The sequence below is a fragment of the Diorhabda carinulata genome, chromosome 6, assembly GCF_026250575.1.
Source record: "Diorhabda carinulata isolate Delta chromosome 6, icDioCari1.1, whole genome shotgun sequence".
Classification (NCBI taxonomy): Eukaryota; Metazoa; Arthropoda; class Insecta; order Coleoptera; family Chrysomelidae; genus Diorhabda; species Diorhabda carinulata.
In genome coordinates, this window is record NC_079465.1 from 28670403 (window position 1) to 28693464 (window position 23062).

Below are 23062 nucleotides of genomic sequence, written 5' to 3' on the forward strand. Positions count from 1 at the left end.
AATATTTCTTTATTAAAATATTGGTCACCAAATTTGAAAAAAAAAAATTTAAGGCGTTCTTGATTTATGGCAAATTTTTGATTTTAAATTTTGAACACCCTATATTTCAGCAACTAGACCCCGTAGGGGTTCGTATTCCTATATAAATATGAATCATCTATTGAGATCTCTCTGTAGTAGAGCGTTGTCGTTCGAATATAGAATATAGAAACACCCTGTACAATAATAAGATGCTAAAGAAACTAATTTATATACCCAAAACGAATTTATTAAAAATTCTAGAAAATAAACAAACAAATAAATAAAAAGACCTCAATTCAATAGAAGGTATCAATCACATCTCTCAATCTTTACCCACATATTTTCAATATTCCTTTAGAAAAAATGGCAATCTTCAATTTTTGAAACCGTAGGTGATATTCATACTGAACACACTCTACCACTACATCAATACAATAACACTGTGAATTGTGAATATTGGCGTGATGGTAATGTAAACAGTGTTCAGTATTTCATAAAGCAAGTTTTTGGCCAACCTAAAAGGTCACGAAACGTTTGGGCAAATAGAAACACACCTCAAGACAAACACCAATGAATATATCTAATAGAAATTAATATATGAAGTATCCTTAAGTTCAATCGCCAAATTTCTACCAACAATTTCAATAATCAAAATCCAACAAGAAATTGTGATCAAAATAAATAAAAATTCAAAGATGCTAATTATCATAAGAATTATGATAAAAATTTATACTTATATCAAAATCTAAATTTCTTGAATTTTCTATTTCTTAAGCCTTTTATATATGATTAGGTCTCTTCTGTTATGAAATTATTTTTTTTTTTTTAATTTTTGAGGGAAATAAAAGTTTAATGTTTCACCTGCTATAAGTATATATCAAATATTTTGATATCAAAAGTCTTTCAAAAATATTCTATAAACTAGAAAACGCTTCAAAAATTTATGAACTGAGAATAAACCAGTTGGTAGAAAGAATACAGAGGAGAAAAAGTGGGAGAGAATAGAAAATATAAGATAATAAATGTTTGTGAATTCCAACACATTAAGAAATGAAAACTAAGAACGAAAAGTTAATAATAGAAGTTGCAGAGAGCAGCTAGAAGTAGAATAATTCGAAACAATAATACAATCAATAGTAACATACAGAAGTGAAACGAATGGAAAAAAAACAAAACTAGTTGTATAAGAAAGGAAGGTGTTGATGAAAATCTTTGGGGAAATACCAATGAATAAATAACTTTGAAGAAGAAGAATTAACCAAGTGAAGAGTCTAGTAACAAATTCGATAAAAGGTCAAAGAGTGAAATGGTTGTGGTGCGTTTAAAAAATATCGGGAAATAGATATGCAAAATGGTTATTGAAAGAGGGAAAGAAGGAAAAGGGGGGAATGAAAATATCAAACAACATCTACACATATAACATCACAGTATTTATTATCAAATTCCATTGAAGTATACAAATCAATATAAAGATTTAAAAAATATATTTATTAGGGCGGAGGTAGTAAACCAATTTGTTGTAAACAAATAGTAGCAGCAGCTAACTTAGCTTCTTTCTTATTATTTGAAGCAACGTTGGGTTTGTATTCAACACCATTCAGCACCACCTGAAAGAAGAATAATATTTTTACTTTCACAAAAGCAAATATACTAAGTAGTTGTTAAAACCGAATATAAAATGAATGAAATAGCATACTATTTTCTTATAGTGAACTCATTACTAAAGTTTCTGAGGTAAACTTTTTCAAATCTCAATTTTAATTTATGATTTCAATTAATAAGGTTCCTGGATTTTATGTATAATTTTCGGGACAATATATTTTTTAGAAGAGTCATTTTTGACGTTTATCACTGTTTCCATATTTTCCCGCCCTACTTTTCCCAGAACATTTTCAGATTTCTTGTAAGAATTGAGATTAAAATTTAAATGAACACTACAGGATTTCCAGCTCAGTCGATTTTTACAACTTAATTTCCTGGACTAAGATATTACAGGATAAGGTGCAACAAAATAATACCTTAAACAAAAAGTTTTTCTTGTGATCGGGTCCACATTCAAATTCCAAAATATATTGTGGAGCGCCTAATTTCTTTTTTGACGCATATTCTCCTAACAAAGAGACAGGATGTTTTCCTTGAAAATTTTTAATACTACCAGGTACTTTTTGTTTCTTTTTATTTTGTTTTTGTTCTTCGTTAGCAACCAAACCTTTCTTATCCAGTTTAACTTCAAGTAACAGAGGTTCTAAAGCACCAGTCCTGTCTTTGCCTAATCCTTCTCCTGGCTTCCAACCCATTTTTTGAAGAAGATGCATACCCATACCCCCTGAGACAGGGGCAGCAGATTGTAGTTGATCCTGAGAAATTAGTTATGGATTAGTGAGGCACTTACAATTAGATTCAGTTAGTGAAATTTATATAACTAAAACCTTCTAAAGAATATACATTTTTTGATATCAAAAATAATACAGAACTGACAAATTTTATCAATGGCAAGGGTTGATTATTGAATGGCATCACTGCTATATATAATTAGATTATAATAATATATTTGCTACATTATTTGAAAATGGAGGTTAGAGTGAAAGTAATAAAACTGCTTCAACCAATACTGCTATGTGCTAGCCTAACCTCCTATTACAATGAATAAACAAACATTTTTGAAATTTTTGAAATCATCCCATGTGCTGAGACGAACAGTGACCAGTCTGAGTCAATTTTTTCTTGTTATTTTCTACTACAGTGTAGTTTGAGTAAGATAGTGTTTGCAGTCTTGGTAGTAAGTAAAACATGGATCTCAAACGCACTAATATGAAAGATAGTTTAAAGTTGGAAAACAGTGTCAAAGAGTTTCACAAAATATAAAAATTTGTAGATGGTGATAATGTAGTATTTTTAAAGCCTGTTTACAAAAGAAATCTGCTATTTAAAAGCAGAAATAAAGTCCTTTGGTGCCAAAAAAGTGCATCAAAGAACAAACTTATTCATTCTAACAGGAAAATTATTCTAACTTATTTTAATATCCTAAATAAACTTAAATGGTTATGACAGTTTACCAATTGGCAACCACATTATAATTCTAAGAAATAAAATCATTAATGTGCATACATTTAGAAATAAATAATAAAATCAAGACTATAAATATCAACTGTTGTTATAAATAAGAGTTTGTATTTCGAAATATACCCTTAATTAACATTTAAAAAAATGTTTCATCTGAAAATTTGAATTTATTCATTGTACTCACAATCAAAGCATAAACTGAAACTAATTTATCATTTACACAATTAGCGCTTTCAGTAAGTCTGATTAAATTCAAGCATCGATTAACTTAATGTCGAAGTCGTTACCTTGCAATGTCTAAATAGAATAACCAATTCTTAAATATATATGACTTCTAAAGTAACAGATTATCAAGTAACTTATGTAGAAAAATCTGGATAGGTAAACTGCTCCTTAACTCATACCAATAATTTAATCGAAGTGCAAATATGGAGAAATCTATTTAACGATAATATTAATTGCTCTTTTGAATCGAAATTACTTTTGATGTTTCGACAAGTTTCATAATTTAGTCAACTACCACATAAATATCAAAATAAAATTAGTTTTAAGCACACTAAAATTTTTTAATTGTTAGTTGTCAACTCACAAAAAAGAAGCAGCCTTTAAATTATGGTTTTATAATTGACAGCTTTCTTTGTTCTTACTATGTGAACCATTATTGAATTTTCATTATTAAATTCATATATTTTTTCACATATATCATGGTTTATTGATTCAGTTTTTTTATCGTTATAATGATTTTTCATTTATTTTCTAAATAGTGAGATGTCTATCTTATATAAACAGAATCACAATTATTACAATGAACCTAATATATAATATTACATCTACTAATTTTAATTTAGTAGAATATTTTTATTATGATTCATGTTTTTATGACTTATTATAATACCATATTCATTAATTACCAATATTAATAATTTTATAACAACGACTGTTTTCAAAAGGAGACATTTAAATATTTAGAAAATATATTAAAAAGTCTTTAATACGTTAAAAAAAAATAAAACTGCATAAACAAACCATGGAATGTCAAAGAAACGTACATTATCTTACACAAATTTGAAAATTCTTGAAACGGAATCAAATATAAGAAAAGCAGAACTGTCTCACGTACATAAAAACAAGACATGATAAAAACCTCAATACTTTGAGTAGAATTCATAATTCTATTTTATAATTTTCAATGGAACTAATTTGAATTGATTGTTTTGTGCTATGACAACTGAGAATAACATTCTTTAATATGATTAAAACAAATTTTGTTTTATATTCATGTATTAATGTCAAATTATATTTTGTCGGAAAGGTTTCGGTTAAAAAGTTGAAATTTTTTTCAATATTCGCTTCCAGTTTGTAGCCATTCTTAGAAGAAGGGGTTAGGGTGGTCATTCGTTCAATGATCTAGGAAATGGTTTCAATCTACCTACTCCATGGAACGAAACATCTCTTTCGGCTGATAACAAGGTTCAAATCTGCCTATTCCTTGAAATTCTACAGAGAGAAGGGAAACTATAAAAGTGAAGATTTTCCAACGAACACAGAAATTTATAAGGATATATTTCGATCATAGACCCATATAAAAAACAAAAAATCTGTCTTATCGTTAGATATCGTAAAAGCATGACCTAAAATGACACGCCTAGTTGCCTAGTTAGACTAATGATACGATGATGTATTGATATCTAGTTAGAATAGACAAGTTCCATGCATAAACAAAATATTGCGTTACCATAGCAACTAACAATAACTTATTAGAAGTGTAAGTGTAAAGTTTGACGTCAATAAAGTAAACCAGAATAACTCAATAAATTAAAAGTGAGAAGATGTACACCGAAATTGTGAAAATCATCAAGTACCTGTATTTAAAAGGGTTAAGAGGTAAGGAGATTTACGAAAAGATGCTTAATACCCTTGGTGATCAGTGTTTGAATGTTGACCAAAAACGTGCAAAAGTAGAAGCATCGCGTCAGGTCTAGAGACGTTGCAGGTTCACTGTCATAAATGTATCCAATTAAGAGGAGAATATGTTGAGTAATAAAATATTTTGACATTGAAATTTTGTTTGGTTCTATACTAAGCTAAGAATTTTTCAATATATCCTCGTATGAGAAGTGGGGTGAGATTGATAAAGACGCACAAATGGGAACAATAAAGCTACTAACTAATATACAAAGATTAGTTTGCCTGTGTGTCAAGGGGCTATAAATAATGTCAATGTGCCAAAGGAAGAATCACAAAAGCGAATAATTTTCTGCTATGAAACGATTCATCATCTCATAGACGTTTAACAGTAATGTTTATACAATAAAAAAGTTTCAGTTTATACTTTATAATAGATTTGAATGAAAATCCCATTCTATCTGATTTCTCCTCAAACTTACCGCACTGCAAATATGGCTGTCCCGCAGATTCCGGCAGAAGCACCTTCATATAACACAATGGCCTGAAACAAATTCTCAGGTGGCAAAGTTCATAGAATAGAAACATAATCAGATATTTCTAAACCATGAGAAACTATTGTTGATTTTTGCCGAAGGACATAATGGAGCCATGAAATTTTTAGATTTTCCTTGATTCCTAATTTAGTTATGGTCGATGAAATTATCACTCAAAGACACCCATTTTCAGTTAATAAATGATATAAGGAAAATTCGTTGGCGAATCAATAGGAATATAAAGTGCTCTATGAATGTACTATTTATTACTGTAATTATATTATTTAGATAGGGGCCTACTTTGGAGGCCATACATAAATTTGGTTAATATACATGTACTTTGAAAGACTGTTCTCACGTAACAATTCCAGTACACAGTTTTTCAAAAGCCCATTTACTCAAATAAATTACTTTCGATTTTTATTCCACTTCAATAAAAAAAAAATGATGTCTCACTACATATTCTTTTTCTTATCGAAATATATAAAAAGATCAATTATTAGTAAATTGTGATTTAACCATAAAAGTGAATTTAGAACAATTAATTGATAGCTATTCCGGAATATATCAGTCAAGAGCATTACTACAGTACCACACTGCTAATATGGCTAATGGTTCTAGATTTTTTCACCTTACCATTATATGAAGTAAACTCGTCTAATCAGTATTTTTAGTTGCTAGGCAAAAATCGACAATAGCTTAAAAAGGCACAAATTCCATCTCTCATTGGAGAGATAGTCTGTGCCTAAATGGATTAGTCATAGAAACGAATAGTTTCTATAAGGAATCCATTAACCTGAAAATTTGTTTAAAGCATGATAACAAATAGACCAACAACTTTTTCAACAAAACTTTGATTTCATAAAAATTTGTAATAAATATATCAACAGAATTTAGTATAATATCAAATAAAAAAATTAAATTAAGAAAATATCTTTATTATTAAAATAACAAAAAGAGAAATCTTGCCTTCTGTTGTATTATTTTCAAATAGTAATTATATTTTTGGAAAAGATAACCCAGGAGGTAATTTTAGTAATATAATGAGCAACAATAAAAAGTGGCAAGGAATCATATCATAATAGTAAAGAAACTAAACAACTAAGAGACCAAACTGGAGCAAATCATTACTCCCATCAACGACTTGTTTGAGTTTATACACCTTTGTCTCTTAACTTCCACTATTTTTGAAAAACTACCTTTCAAAATATAGAAATCAATATTTTTTAAATTATACACAAAAAATAAATACATGTTATCAATAAAATTAGCAATCTGGGAGACTGAGTCACCACTTATAATAACACTAAGTCGAGTACCAGTCTTCATTATATTAAAATAAGAGAAGAAATGGAGACAATAGTGAGAAGCATATTATATTAATTTATTATACAGTAATGTATCTAAATGTTTTTGATTTTAGGTTTTAAAATTAGTTTTTTTAATAATTATTAGAGAAAACATAAAAATTGACGTTTCGAATTTTCTCTAAGTCTTTATCAAAATATTATAATGACAGTAACAATTTGTGTATTTATAATGATCAATACCTACATCATGAATATCGAAATAAAAATAAAATCAAAATAGAACTTTGTTCTAATAAGAAAAATTAATTTTTCCTTAATCCTTACATCTTAATATGTAGCAGTCTTAATCAATCAAATTATTTGTAGTTTTATTAGAATTTACTTATAAATTTTACTTAAATTATTTAGATCTTTTTTATCATTTATAGCTTTTTGGTTCTTATGAATGTGATCCATTTCTAAAAATTCCCTTTTTCGTGTATTATATTCCGTTCCACGAATTTTTGAATCTTTATAATTGAATATATGTTTTTTTTTATGTTTTAGTCTATTTTCTAAATATTGAGAGGTTTGCCCTATGTAAACAGCGTCACAATTAGTACAAGGCACTTTATATATATATTACTTCTTTTGATTCTTGGCGTTTTAGATTTTAATTTAGTGAAATATTTGGATAATGTATTGTCCTTTATGACTTATACTAATATCATATTTATTGAAATAATTCGATAATTCTTGGGAAAGTCATTATCCAAATATTTCACTAAATAAAAATCTAAAACACCACAAAAACAAAAATGTATAAATGCTTGTTAATATTCTTGATTTTAGGTCTGTTTTAAAATTAGTTTTTTTTAATAATTTTTGAAAGAAAGATAAAAATTGACGTTTCGACTAATTTCAAGTCTTTATCAAAATATATTTTGTCTTTATCAATATTATGATAAAGACTGAACGCCAATTTTTTTTCAATCTTCTAAAAAAACACTAATTTTAAAACAGAAGAGACCTAAAATTAAGAATGTTCTTGATTTTAGGTATGTTATGTTTTCAAATTATTTTTTTTTTGTAATTTTTTAAAAGAAAAATGAAAATTAACGTTTTAACTTATTTATAATATTTTGAAAAAGACTATGGTTAAATCAAATACGATAAAATAACTAAAACAAATTAGAAACTTGATAATAATTACTTAAGATATTAAAATTACATTTGAATTTGAATGTTATTAAAATGTAATCCACTAAAGCTGATACATATAAATAAATTCAGCAATATCATATCTGCTCAAAAAATATATAAATATATAATATCTCAAAAAATATGAAATAAACAGAACATCTAAGAACGCTATTTGATAGTATACAAAATATACAAAAAATTTTTCATGAAGGTAATAATTAAGCTACAAATTCGGCGTTCCGCTCATTTTGTCCTGCCCTATACGTATTTTCATCATAAAGTTTGACATTTTTAGCGCAATTTGAGTTGTTTACAGATACTTAAAAAATTCATGTCGGTGAAATTTTTTTCTATTATTTTCGACGTGGATTAAACCAACAACAGTGTGCTAATCAACTCACTTCAACTTTTAATAATTAAGCACCATCTCGAGCCATCATGTTTCGCTGGTTTTCCGGATTCCACCGTAGTCGCACTTCGCTATAGGATGAATTTTGTAAAGGTCATCCAAAATCGGATATTGTGCCAGAAAACATCGATGCTGAGCGTAAACTGATATAGAAGAATCATCATGTGACATACCGAGAGATTGAGGCATATTTGGGAATTAGTTCCATTCGCATACATTAAATATTGTGTGAACATTTGTCTGTCAAAAGGATTCATTCACGTTGGATACCGCATAATTTAACGATTGCTCAAAAAAAGCTCGGGTCGATTGGTGCAAAGAAACGATGAAAAAATTCCAACGCATTGCTTCAAAAGAAGTCTATTAACAGGCGACGAATCGTGGATCTAAGCATATGAACCCAAAACTAAACAACAATTGGCTGTATGAGTTTTTCAAGACGAGCTAAATCCAACAAAAGTTGATCGCGCACGATGCACTGGACATGGTCGATTCTGAATGGTAAATCAGCATTTGTTTGCCAGAAATTTCCGAAAAAATCAGGGAAACTAATCGCAGAAGACGAATCATTCTCCACCACGACAATGCGACTTCTCACACATCAGTTCAAACAAAAAAGTTTTCTACATCTGGAACAATTGATTGATGCGTTCAAATCACATGTTTTGGAGGTACCTACCTCAATTGGAATGGAAAAAATGTTTCGACAATTGATTCAAACGCATGCAAAAGTGTACTGATCTTAATGGAGAGTATTTTGAGAAACAATTGAACCTTATTCAATTATAAATATTCGTTTTCATTTGTCTATTACAAAACTTAAGTAGCAACCGTCGTATTTATATATTTATCATCAGAGAATTGATTTAACGAACATTCTTGTATCTCAACTTTGTAATATCTATTTTTATGTGGTTATGTATAAATAAACCTCTGCTGATAGATACAAACTAAAAACTCACAAATTAATGTAAAGTTTACCTCAAATAAATAATATAAATTATCGGGAACTATCTATAATTTGGCAATATGATTTATTGAAAGTTGTTGGTCTATAGATATATAATTATAAAATATTAACCGGAATGTAGATGGCTGTAATAAAAACAACTGCTTTCTAGAAATATACCTTTTTCGTCCAAGCTTGATAACCCGAGGAAAGTTCTGCTTGTGATAAAATTTGAGCACCCGTAGATCCAGTAAATTGACCCAATTGTTGTTTACTTGTAGCCCAGGATTGCATCTGTAAAAGAGTGAAAAATTCACAAAAAACATGTATTAAAAATTCCTTGATGTAAATTACGATGTAGATCAAATGATTTTTTCAATAATGTTGTTTTTCAATGATAACTTGGGTGTGTGGACTGTATTTAACTGAGTTTGTTGTTTTTGCTTGCACTTCAATGACTATTGATATTTGTTTCCAAATGAAACACGACAAATATAGGGAACTTCGTTTTCATTCGATATTAAAGAACTTTGATCGATGTTAACTAGAAGCTCAATAGATTCCTACTCCTTGTATCGGTTACAGTCTTTTCTTTGACTGTCTCTATGGTTTTCGATTAGCGTAAGCTTTTGAAGTGTGACTCTTTAGACGGATCCTTAAAATACCATGGGTGGTTCGGGTGACCAACGTCGAGGTGCTAAGAAGAATGAACAGAGAACGAGAACTATTAACCATTGTAAAGAGAAGGAAAACTTCCTACTTTGGCCAAATTTTTAGAAATCAAAAATATGCCTTGTTACAGCTGATCATGAAAGGGAAGATAGAAGGCAGGCGCGGCCTGGGGTAGAAAAGGGTAAAAAGATTTTCATGGTTGAAAAACCTTTCGAGATTGGTTCCATGTACGTGATGCCATAAATCTAATACGTATGACTGAAGATCGTGAGGAATGTAACGTTATGACATTAAAAAGACCACCTTAAAAACCAATCACTATTTTTTGAGATATTCTCGACTGTTTTGAGGAATAGTACTACACAAAGAATTTTGTAAAGCAGTCACACAAATAAAAGTCCTTAAAATGAGTTTTAGAAGAATGAAGTAATGCAAAATTGAAGTAACTGTATAATGTTGAAACTAAAATACTTACTTCCCTATTAGATTTGTATATCTGAGTTAGAGCTTGTACATCATTGGGATTTTCTTGCAACTTTCTCATAGCCGAAAGTCTCTGTGATACAATAGATCCAATATCCACTATTGGCTGAAAAAAAAAACTTGTGTGATTATAAGAAATTTTATGATTGCAACTACAATAGTCAATTCATAATAATTAAAATGGTAGAAGCCTCTTTTTTTATGAATGTATCTATTAACATTCAACCTACTAAAAGTTATTAGCTTTCATTGTTGTTATTCATTAAAATGCTCAACAACTATAGAAAAGTGGAAAGGCTTTGAATGGAAATATAATTTCCTTGTAAGGCCCCAAAAATGTATGGCAAAAAAATTACCAATAACAATGTGACAAATATATAGCAAAACAATGTCTTGTCAAAAATTTGTTATTGCAAATGATATTCCAATAAAAAATAGATAAATTTAATACTATTAGACGGAGAGTCGGTGATATTTTCAAGTGATGACTTAGTTAAAGCCTATTTTTTAAAGAATTGTTTTGCTAACTGTCATCTGTAGATTAAATTTCATAAATACATTTACACAAATAGGAATTGTTGTAAAAATCTTTTAATGAATTTAGTTCGTTCAATGAATTTTGTTAATTCGACGGTTGAGATTAATTAAGTTCATTTGATATTTTATAAAATTGTAACTGGTGTTTTTATTGTGAATAAAATTTTTAGAAATGAAGTTTCGTAAATTAATATATAATATTAATATATGATAATAATTTGTTCTGAATTTTTTTAAATGTCAATATAATTTATTTCATTTTAGTTTACTTTTGAAGCTGATATTTTAAAAATCATATATTGGAAATCGTTATTTGAAATCTTAACGTTCTCCAATCTAGGGCATTGCCAACTACTTTCTAGCCTTGAAAAAATTGGTGAAAAAAAAATAGAAAAAGTAGATATTAAAGGATGGTTAGCTAGTTAACTAAGTTTGTAAATCGTGAAAAATGAAGGGTGCCACGAGTCTCAGGCCTCCAAGTGAACTACAACCAATCTAGATCGAAGTTGCTGGTACTAACCTAACCTAGATGATGATAGTACCTTATGTTATCCAACCGATCATATTTAGTTTAAATTGACTGTCCATATAGAAAAGCATTCAAAACTTTTGGACTTTTAAGTATAGGTACTTGAAACAACATTTTTGTTTAGTTAAAATAAAGTTATCAAGTATGTATCATTTTCAGAATTAATTATATTAAAACAATTACCTGATCAATTTTTGATGGAAATACTTGGGGTCCAGGCGGTCCATTAGGTGGAGCCGGTACCGTCGAAGGATCTTGTTCTGGTAAAATTGGCACCACTGCAGCTTGGGCAAGCTCTTTAATAGGAGCTGACGCTAATTTGGTCGAAGGAGGAGCTTGTTCTAATGGTAAAGGAATGTTTATAGTATTGCTAATTATATTGGTAACTGGAGGGATAGTAACGGATGCATTCGGTAAAATGTCAGTTTTTTTCTCTGGTGTAGGTGATACTGGCATCCATTCCTCCCCTTTCCTGTGATGTTGTCCACTGCTAACTGGAAATTGGATTCTAAGTTCACTTGTACGTTCTAAAGCTGATTTTACTGGTAAAGGAATTGAATTCTAAAACAAAAAAAGGAATGTCAACAAATATAGGAGGATATATTGAAAAATTCTTAACCTACTACTGAACCAAACAAAATATTAATATCAAAATATTTCATTACTCAACATATTCTCCTCTTAATTGGATACGTTTATTACAGCGAACCTGCAACGTCTCTAGACGTTTCAAAAAAAAATGTTTCATCTTGCTCTGCAAACCAGACCTCCACAGCTTTTATAACCTCCTCGTTGGAAGAAAATTTACGACCTTTTAAACTTTTTTTCAGTTGAGGAAAGAGATGATAGTCGAACGGAGCCAAATCTGGTGAATAAGGGGGGTGTTCTAGTAATTCAAACTATAAATCACGAATTTTTTGCATGGCAACATGAGATTTGTGTGCAGGGGCGTTGTCCTGCAAAAACGATAGCTTTCTCTTTAATTTTTTCCCTTTGAGTGGTCAGTAATGTCGAAAAGTAATCTCCAGTTATTATTCTACCTTTATCCAAAAAATCAATCCATGGCAATCCCAAAAAACTGAAGCAAGAACTTTTGAAGCAGATTTTTGGACACGAAACTTCTTAGGTCTTAAAGAACCAGAGTGTCGCCATTCCATCAATTGTTTCTGGATCGTAGAAATGTACCCAAGTCTGCCAGCCAACATCAAGAACTTGTAATTAAAAGAGGTAAGCAGGTAAGCAAATATACTTAATACCCTTGGTAATCAATGTCCTTCGTATGCGACCGTGAAAAATTGGACTGCAAGCTTCAAAACTACATCAAGAAGTGAATTAAAACTTGATACGAAACAGAAATGTTTAATCTGTGGTAAATAAACAAGAAATAAGAACAAAACTCTGTTTTTATGTTCTGAAATTTCAGCAGCGGAACAAATTTTAAATACTGCCCGAAAAAAAAGATGATGTTTTCACAAAAATTGGCACTTGCGAACAACCAGCTGATTTATTTACAATGGAAGTGAGGTATCATAAACATTAATAAATTGTTATCGTGATTATCTGCGACTACCAAGAAATTCTGACAATCCAGCAGGCAGACCTTCAATTAAGATACCACATGACATACTTATAGAGGCATTTGAAAAGCTCATTGATGAACTGAAACATCAATTAACAAAATAAGTTACAGCTAGTTCGATATCTATGTAATGCTGCCCCTAAATATGCACAAATAAATGAAGATTGCGAGTTATATATTTGTGGAGGATTTGATGATCCAACAAAATGTTTCAAATTACATGGTTCTTTATTTTTTGAAGTACCTGACCTGAATTCTAACCATTTAGAAGCGGATTCGAGGATGTTTTGTCACATATTTCACACAGTGAAAATCAAACTTGGTCATATCATAATCATTAGTGCTGATACAGATGTTTTAATGCTCGGAATTTACTTCTGGAACAAGCTTGCACGTCTAGGCTGTTTAGGTTTATGGTTCGACGGTTCCTATAAGAAGAAATTCATTTCAGGATGTCATTTGGCTGGTCAATCCATTGGAGAAAGTATTTGTGGTATTTTGCCAGCATTACACGCTCTGAGTGGTTGAGTTTCGACTAGCAGATTTGGCTCGAAAAAATGTGCATCCAATTGTAAAACAATGGCTTGCTCTTGTAACAAATTACATATTTATTGTATTTCTTTATGCAAATGCATAAATAATGATTGTCAGAATAAAAAAGATTGATAATTATCATTTTTTCATTTATAATATATGAAAATTTGATTTTTTTGAATTAAAAAAATTTTTTTATCAATAATATTTGTTTTTATTTTTAATTTTCCTGTTTCACTTGATTAGCTGTATCTTTTATCATAAAAATCAATTGGATATTCTCACTAAAACAATCGTTATAATGATATCAAAGTATGTGTTCAGTCCATTTACTAGATGTCCAAGGGGGTGGGGTGTAAAAAAAAATTGACCAATATGGCTCCTGGCAACATCCAGAATCATAATCTGCATGCTTTTCTGAGTTCAAAACCATACACCGAATACGGTCCTCACACTTTGCACACTCAACTCCATCCAGCGCCCGGTCTATTATACAATATACTTATATATACACGCTTATAATATTTTTTAACATGCTTTCATAAAAAAAATCACTTTCAACACTATTAATTGTCATTAATAAAGGTATTTTTTTTATTTTCAATGGGTTTGGGTTCTTTTTTGAGAAATGACGAAGAAATATTCTTGCTGAACAATCGTCGGATTGTTGCTCAATACTTACACTTACACTTACACTTACTTACAATACACACTATCACTATCACTTGAACATATCTAAGAGTGCTTATCGCCTGCCAACTTAACTAAATTAATAATTAATATGAACATGGTTACCAACTTTGATTCTATATAAAACAAAATAGTTCGAGGTAAGGATAGGGTCAAGGTTGGGATAGATCGGGTCAGCTGTCAATTTGATCAATTCCCAACAGTATTTTTAAAGGCTTTTCAGCGTCTAGTTGCGGATCATATTTAGGTATATAAAAAAGTATCGAATTGGTTACCATTGCAATAACGAGTGAATACGAGCCGTTATAAAATAAACTTTCTAAAATCATTTGAATATGACAAGTCCATATATCATTGTTAATTGATACAACTTCGACATATTTGAGGTTAGAGTCACGTATTTTGTTCAAGATGTGTAAGATAGGATTCTGTCAGTATACAATTTAAATAAAAAAGAAGAATTGATTATTGAAAAATATGAATTTTTCCAAATTTCCGTGACTTACGTGAATAAAAAAGTAATAAGATTACATTACAAAATAACATTGGTAAATTTTGAAACCATTTTCTCGAATTTAGAGAAAAAATGTCACGGCCGTCTTACATATATTTCATCAACCAAAAATTTTCAGTCAAACTGACAACATAACAATAATGTCTACAAAAAATACGAGTTCAAAATCACTACCTAATTCAATTCTACAAGACACGTTAAATAGTGCCCTTTTATTAACAGAAGTAGGTGTCGATTTAAGAGGATGTTATGTGTCAGGAAGTAAATGTTTAAGTCAACTTAAGAACATCATTACAACCACAGAAGGTGCTATAGAAGCATTACAATTAACTGCTAAAAGTACTTTGGAGCATGCTCACAAAATTGTTGTGTCCATCAATAATAGTAAACCGACCAAAGAGGGACAAGAATTGATAACAATTATAGATAAGCAATTATCGGAGTTAAATACGACTGGAAATCGAATGGTCGACGATACTCAGCAGGTAACTTTTTTACATGTTTTGTCGTTTAAAATTTTTTCATTTAAATCTTATTTGGTGTTGTTAAAACTGTCATGTTGCAATTAATGTACAACAGATGCATAACCTGATGCGTTTAAAGGACAATATATGTCTAGTCTTCAAGATTATGGAGTTATCAATTTCTATGTTATTGTTAGTAAAAAATATTGACATACTAAGTTTAAATCACCTGATTACTTTTTTAAATTTCAGAGATTAATTAAAGACAATGTTGAAAACGCTATTGAAAGTGTCAACGATAATAAAAGTTCATTCTATGTTACGTACTAAAAAATATCATTTTTAGCAACATTTGAGTTAATTTACAAAATGCGCAGCTTTAGATTTTGTTTTTTTAGTTGCATCGCCTGGTACTGAATCATTGAATCGTTGTTTTATTCCTGGGATGATGTCATTTCCAATTCGAGCATTGAAGTCACCCAAAACAATCATGCGCCCGTTTGATGGCATATCATTTATTGTTGTTTGTAGGTCTTCGAAAAATCTCTCTATGATGTTTTCTTCTCTATTATTTTCCGGCGCATATATTCCTATGAAATTGGCTGGCTCTTCTCCTTATCTCATTCTAATTGCAACAATTCTCTCTGATACGTATTTGCACTCTTCAATCCGGATAGTTAACACTCATAACATATTGAAAATTAACGGATTTTGCACATAAATTTTCCTGATGAATAATGCAGTGATATTGTACGAAAGAGATATCGGGATTGTTTTTTTTTTATCAAAGCAACATTTCCTTCGTTTTCGCCAGTCATTGCCGGTGCACCATCTGTGGTGTTTCCAGCCAAATTTGACGTATTGAGATTATATCTATTTAAGACCGTGTTGAACGATTCAAACAAATCACACCCTCTTGTATTGCCGTTCATGGGAACTAAAGCGACCATTTCTTCTGTAATTGCAAAATCTTTGTCTACGCCGCGAATAAATACAGCTAACTGAGCGGTGTCTGTTAGATCTGTTCTTGCATCGAGTGCCACGGAATAGTAAATGAATTTCGAGGCCATTTTCATTAATTCTTCTACCCTCCTTGCCACGCTAACACCAGACAAACTTACTTTGGAGAAAAGTTGCTTTTGTAAGGGGCACAAAACTTCTGCTGCTGCTTCCATGCATTCTTTTATGAATTCGCCGTCGGCGAATGGTTTTGAGCTTCGTGCAATTTTTTCTGAAATGATGTAGCTCACTTTATCAATGCGTAATTGTCCTTGAAGATGTGCAAACTTAGCGGAATATTTTGAATCATAATGTCGTATGATATTGTATTCTTTTAACACAGAAACTGATTCATTACAAACGAGACAAATTGGTTTTTCTTTAATGTAACAAATAACCGAACTCGAGCCAACCAATTACGCAAATCTCACTGTTTATGTAAATTTGGATCAATATGCATTTTATGATATGATATTATGACCAGAAATTGACCAGCTTTGCTGGGATATGTACGCATACTTAGTAGATATTGTCGGGCCGCCAAAAAAAAGGGGGCGGGCCGCTTGCGGCCCGCGGGCCTCGGGTTGAAGACCGCTGAAGTACAATAAGGTTTTTGGATCATAATAAATCAATTTTATTTTTAATTGTATTTATATATTAAACAAATGGAATATACTTTTAGATGAAAGAAAAAGTACGAATCGAAAAAAGGTGTGGCAGTCCCACTACCAGTTGGACAAATAAAAGTATCAAATCAGATGTCAATGAAAAGTATCCTGAAAATTTATCACGCGAATCATTAATTGATTTAAATTCAATCGCCAATTTGCCTCCTGTACCCGAAGACATTTTCACCAGTTTTTCGACTAAACCTATGAGGTCTTCAAGTTTATCATCACTAAAAAGTATGCGTAAGGTGAGTCTACCATATGAACCCAACAATCTTCACGTTTTTGTCTTTGTCATAATTTCTATGGAAGTAATGGATCACACGAAATTTGTGATGAGGTGATTTTATATACAAATAACTAATTAAAACACCATTTGTTTCTATTATGCAAGAAAAAAAGAAAAATACAAAAAAATGAAGAGAAATGATGGTCCAAGATATTTATTGAGTAGAGTCTCATTTTACATGAGGCAAATCTTTTAATATATCTCCATGCATCCAAATTAAATTAAAATATCAAGATAATGACTAGGCACTACTGATTCTTTGAAAGGTTTTCGAAGACGGATTAAGACATTGGGCTAAAGGTAATAGGAAAAGCCTTTTCTGTGGAATGCTACTTTGTCTTTGTGATATTAAGGGGAATAACAGAAAAACTTTGAAACATATTTGCCGAACTGGATGATTTTTGAAGCGAAAACATTTGCTTACCTCCTACATCTTAGAATAGAAATCTAAATTTGTAAAATATTTTGCACATAAATTACCCCTTCTATACTGCCAAGCAATTGCTGACCTAACTACTCGCCTTGGAGCTTCAGAAAGACACCTTTTGACTCTTCAAAAAGGAGTCTTAAAGCTGTTCTTTTACATAATGTCAACGTTTTTGCTTCTAGTATGGTCGCCAATTCAGTTTAGTTAAAAGGAAAAGTATGCAAATTTAGAAGAAGAACATAATATGAAAATCACAACTTAGTCAGTAGTTTGCCCACAAAGAGCACCTGGAACCAAAAATGTAATACGTGAAAGTCTCATTGACCCTCAAAAAATTTTTACTTCTACCATTTCACATCAAACTTGGATTAATGAAACAATTTGTTGAGGCATTAAGCAAAGAAGCAAATTTTTTTAATTATTCGTGAAAAATATGAAAATATTCTGAAAAAATGCAGGATTCTTGATTGTAATATTAGCATAGTTTACTTTTCAAATTTCCACTTGAACCATTTTCCGGAAAATCTTAGTAACGTATGTGAAAAGCAAGATGAAAGATTTCATTAAGATATTCAAGAGACGAAAAAAAGATTCCAAGGGCTCTGGAACATAAAAATGATAGCCATTAATGTTGAATATTAACGAAAAATTTGATAGAAAAATAACCGAAACAAACTTTATGTAAAGGAGAGTTCTGCCCAATTTAAACGCAATTTTTTATATTTCTGTGTAACTCTTCACAGATTTTGAGCATTCCTTCTGTATTGGAGAAATTATTTCAAATGACAAGTAATTTGAATTGAGAACAGAAAAATTATTTTTCAGGTGAAAATGTTTTTACAAAAAGCCGAAAGCTCCGACGAAGAAGATATATCTGATAATGAAGAACCCGATTTTGCGAAAATATCGATAGGTGATGCGAAGGACAGTTTTGATGACGGGGATGACAGAAAACCATTAACGCCTATTAGTAAGAAGTTGTTGTGTGATATAACAGAAGAGACTAAAGTCGAAGACTAATAATAGTTGTTGATATGTTGAAATACTCGAATTTGTGAGGACAGATAAATTTATTAAAGATATGTCTAAAACAGAAATTAATTCAAAAAACTCCCAAATAATCAATTAACTTAAAAGGAAAAACAATATATATAATTTGAAGACCTCAGAAGAAACAGAACTAAGATCTTTTTTTGACACATTAAAATTATTTTGGATTGTAAACACATGGTATATTACATTAGCTTAACTGATTTTTTAAGAAAGATTAGGGTATTGAGTTATAAACATTTAAAATACGAGGATATATTGAAACATTCTTAGCCTACTATAGAACCAAACGAAATTTCAATGTCAAAATATTTTATTACTTAACATATTCTCCTCTTATTGGATACATTTATTACAGCGAACCTGCAACGTCTCTAGACGTTTAAAAAAAATGTTTCATCTTGCTCTGCAAACCAGACCTCCACAGATTTTATTACCTCCTCGTTGGAAGAAAATCTACGACCTTTTAAACTTTTTTTTCAGTTGAGGAAAGAGATAATAGTCGGACGGAGTCAAATTTGGTGAATAAGGGGGGTGTTCTAGTAATTCAAATACTAAATCACGAATTTTTTGCATAGCAACATAAGATTTGTGTGCAGGGGCGTTGCAGTAATATACTTCATATCACTTACTTTTATGTTCATGGTTATTGAAGTAGGCCGATCTTTGATTTGGAAAGGATGGTGGAATGGCTTATCTGCATCACTATCGCTATCTTCTTTTTCAGAGAGACTAGATAATTCTCCTAGTTCTTCTTTTTTTGACAGAGTCTTGCAAAAATCAGTTAATTCTTCAATAGTTTTTCCACCTGATTTGATAGCCGCTATCACTTTTTCTTGTGCTTGTGGTCCCAATGTTAAAGCAGCTGGCAAACTGCCCGATTTCATCATAGTTATTGCATTTCTTCTGGCTATTTCTAAAAGTTTCTTCTTATCAAATTTCGAGTCTCTTTCATTTGATGGTGTTCTTCGTCTATCTCTAGAACTGTAACCTCGATATCTGAAAAGATCAAATCAATAAGTGGAATTTTACACAATATTGATATTAATTATCACCATAATACAGAGACTTGATACCTGTTCTTAATCATGAAGTATATAGAGATAGAAACTAAGTTAACCACTGAAATAAATGTTTTTGAGTCATCAGAAATCATTAGTATCAAAGAGGTAAGGAACGGAAGTGAAGCATATATAAAAAAGCTCAAAGGAAATGTCTAGTATACCTAAACACTACAAAGTGTTAAGGGACATATGTAAATAACTTTATCCACCAAAGAAAAGTATGCCAGTGTTGTTCATTAGAGGTGTCATTTCAATCTAAGTACAAACATGTCTTGTGAAATGATTGAAGTGCCAACCAAAGTCTTTTAACAAATCAAGATGACCTTAACACTTATATTATCAAATATCGTTAACAACAACTAATTTGTGTTTTGTATTTCAACAAGATGCTGTTTATATAAAAGCAATGTTTCTCATTAGAAATCTGATTTCAATGTAAGTGCGACCATTTTTGTGTGGATTTGTATAAATATAAGCCAAATTCATTCAACAATTCAGTATAAACTCAGTTGTAAGTCTAGTCACATTATTACTGTTACTAGTGTAGAGTTTAGTGTGGCAAAAACCTTATAATTTTAAAAAGTCTGAAACAGGAAAGTATCATAAGAAAGCCATTCAACTTTCAATCCAGTGCACTGAAGGATTCGGCTTTGTTTGTGAGCAATATTCATCACCACTATATTCACTGACTACTCCGTTCATTAATCTTACTACATCCGTGATTCTATTGCAGTCACTAATTCTACAAAAACCAATGACTGTGTGTGTCACATCTCTACAAGAAGATAGGAAGACAAAAACCTTATCAGTTCCATTGCCACTGAGACATCAACACTAGAATGTTTTACCTTTTTCATATATGTTATATATCTATATATCTATATATTAATGCATCTAAATGTTCTTGATTTTAGGTCTTTTCTGTTTCAAAATTAGTTTTTTTTTTATAGTTTTTAAAAGAAAGATAAATTTTGACGTTTCTACTTTTCTTTGAATCTTTATCAAAATATGATATTGACACTGTAGATATAAGTATTAATTAAGTACTGGTAATTTGATCAATCTTATTTTGACTGACGCTCTCAGCAGATGGAAAGTACCTTGGACTTTTGGATTAAAAGCTGGGTTGCAAATTTCATATTTTACTAGGGTTACAAAACATATGTATAAATATATATCACTCACCTATCCCTCATAAACCATTTTTCCTCACTGTCTCTGTCATCCCTCTTTTTATGAAAGTCCTCATCATTATTGAATCTCCTTTTTCTATAATCCTCAAGATCTCTACTATATTCATCTCTAAATCTTTCTCTAGACCTGTGCCTTTCACGATGTCTCTCCCTATCATGTTCTCTACTATTCTCCCTACTCCATCTATCACTTTTACCATTATAAACGTTCTTTTCTTTATCCCTACTTTTACCTACATGTTCTGAACTCCTACTTCTATCCCTATGTTTATTGTTATCCCTGCTACGCTTTCTAAATTTATCCTTGTCTCTATGTTTGGTTTCTGATTTCTCATCTACTTTCAATTTCTTTTCTATGTGTTTAGGTTCTCTACTCCTGCTTCTTGATCTTTTTTTGGAATGGGATTTGTGCTTTTTTTTCTTTGTTCTACTATCATCTGAGTCAGTAGCTTCACCTGTAAAATAATTTACTCATTAGAAACAAAAAACAACAGTTGAGAATCAAAACTGGATGTAAGGCTGTTTTATATAAAATTTTACAATTTGAAAAAATCACATGGATAAAATCTTGTCTAAATATTCAATTTATTTATGAAGATGTTATTAAAAAATTTTTTTAGGTTTCCCCCCAATGGGCGGGGATTTTGCGATTTACAAAATCGTGGCCGATTAATATACAGGGGGATACCTTGTACCCAGTTTAGTACATCCACCAAATATAAGCCCCATATCTAAGGACGCCCATCGAGAATAAAATAATTTATGATGTGAAATGTGATACTTAGTTATTACTGCATACCTTCTTCATGAACATCAATGTTGCTCTTAATATCGCATATTGCAGAGTCAAATAATGATTTATACTTTATATTTGTAGTAACATTTTTTTTCAAACTAACTCTGGTGGTTTCTGCTTGGATCATAATTTCTTCATTACTTTCCTCTAGTTTAATACTTTGCTCCTCCGATTTCTCATAATCTTGACTTTTTCTTTTAACTCTATCAATTTCATCTTTTATCTTTTTTTCTGCCAGCTCCTTTTCTTGCTTAATAAGAATTTGTGCCAAATCTAACTTCTCATCAGTTTCATCATTGCTTGTCGAATTACTGCTAGAATATTTCTTTTTCTTCTCTTTTTTCTTATGTTTCTTGTCTTTGCTTTTGTGTTTTTTCTTCTTCTTATGTCTTTTATTAGATTCAACTAACTTTTCTTTTTTCACTATAACTGGAGGTTTTGCATGGAATGTACTGAAAAGTTCAGACAATATTTCCATTGAAGATTTCTGTGGAATATCAGGTTTTTGTTCTTTTTCCTCTTTTATAATGCTCAACATCGTAATGAACTCTGAAATCAATGATAAAATTTTTATAATAATTTATCAAACTGTTTTCATTTTGTTTTTCCTTTGTGTTTTCAAGATTCAAATATATAACTATACTGCCGAATAATATTAATAAATGTTAATAAACAGAACAAGTTATTTATAAGGGTAATTATTTTGTTGAAGCAAACACTGATCTCTTTCAAGTACAAAAAAAAGTACAGGAAAATAAGATACTAATTATTCAACTACAAAAAAATAAGAATTAACATGAAAATTGAAAATCTACTTACAGAAATAAATTAAAGGTTATTAAGCAGTCAAATAGATTTTAAAACTAAATTGCCTGTTTCCCTCTTAACTTTCTTTTTATTTAATTTCATAAACATTCAAAAAAACTAACCAATAAGCAATGTCAATGTGAAAGTGTCATGTCAAATCCGTATCACTTTCCGAATATTCAGATCATGTTCGAATCCACGATCGTAGTATCCGAAAATACTGTTGGTAACTGGTCATCTAACAAACCATTTATATTATGATCTATGGTCAACCACTCTTTAAATAATAAATAAATACCTACCTATGTTCAAAAAAAATGTGTAAGCATATATCGTCCACAAACCATGTGATATCGTGATGATATGAGATCCCAACAAACTTGGGTTGGTTA

General features: G+C 30.4%; 2 protein-coding genes across 4 annotated transcripts; one reads left to right on the forward strand and one right to left on the reverse strand.

Moving 5' to 3' along the window:
- Positions 1 to 1430: 1430 nt before the first annotated feature.
- Positions 1431 to 23035, reverse strand: LOC130895420 (protein Son-like). 3 transcript variants are annotated; one of them, XM_057802682.1, is made up of 10 exons: positions 22973 to 23035; positions 22793 to 22908; positions 21867 to 22412; positions 21060 to 21522; positions 19443 to 19809; positions 11780 to 12157; positions 10523 to 10636; positions 9556 to 9669; positions 2040 to 2378; positions 1431 to 1628 (listed from the first exon to the last, which is right to left on the reverse strand). In XM_057802682.1, the coding sequence occupies exons 3-10, from the start codon at positions 22399 to 22401 to the stop codon at positions 1512 to 1514; spliced, it is 2427 nt and encodes an 808-aa protein (XP_057658665.1). In that variant the 5' UTR covers positions 22402 to 22412; positions 22793 to 22908; positions 22973 to 23035; the 3' UTR covers positions 1431 to 1511. The 3 variants fall into 3 exon arrangements, with proteins under 3 accessions (XP_057658665.1, XP_057658664.1, XP_057658668.1); XM_057802681.1 differs by lacking the exon at positions 22973 to 23035 and having other exon boundaries at positions 22683 to 22908; XM_057802685.1 differs by lacking the exons at positions 1431 to 1628; positions 22973 to 23035 and adding an exon at positions 5472 to 5533 and having other exon boundaries at positions 2044 to 2378; positions 22683 to 22815.
- LOC130895422 (uncharacterized) lies at positions 15026 to 18857 on the forward strand. Its single transcript, XM_057802692.1, has 3 exons — positions 15026 to 15398; positions 17059 to 17292; positions 18586 to 18857. The coding sequence occupies exons 1-3, from the start codon at positions 15054 to 15056 to the stop codon at positions 18778 to 18780; spliced, it is 774 nt and encodes a 257-aa protein (XP_057658675.1). The 5' UTR covers positions 15026 to 15053; the 3' UTR covers positions 18781 to 18857.
- Positions 23036 to 23062: the final 27 nt, after the last annotated feature.

What these genes read in the sequence shown, in the direction of transcription:
- LOC130895422 (XM_057802692.1), top strand. Translation starts at nt 15,054, where the DNA reads ATGTCTACAAAAAATACGAGTTCAAAATCACTACCTAATTCAATTCTA. An exon ending in TGGTCGACGATACTCAGCAG is followed by an intron (nt 15,399 to 17,058) that starts GTAACTTTTTTA and finishes ATATACTTTTAG; the next exon opens with ATGAAAGAAAAAGTACGAAT. An exon ending in CACTAAAAAGTATGCGTAAG is followed by an intron (nt 17,293 to 18,585) that starts GTGAGTCTACCA and finishes ATTATTTTTCAG; the next exon opens with GTGAAAATGTTTTTACAAAA.
- LOC130895420 (XM_057802682.1), bottom strand. Translation starts at nt 22,401, where the DNA reads ATGTTGAGCATTATAAAAGAGGAAAAAGAACAAAAACCTGATATTCCA. An exon ending in AAATGGTTTATGAGGGATAG is followed by an intron (nt 19,810 to 21,059) that starts GTGAGTGATATA and finishes TGATCTTTTCAG; the next exon opens with ATATCGAGGTTACAGTTCTA. An exon ending in TTCCATCAAAAATTGATCAG is followed by an intron (nt 10,637 to 11,779) that starts GTAATTGTTTTA and finishes TTTTTTTTTCAG; the next exon opens with CCAATAGTGGATATTGGATC.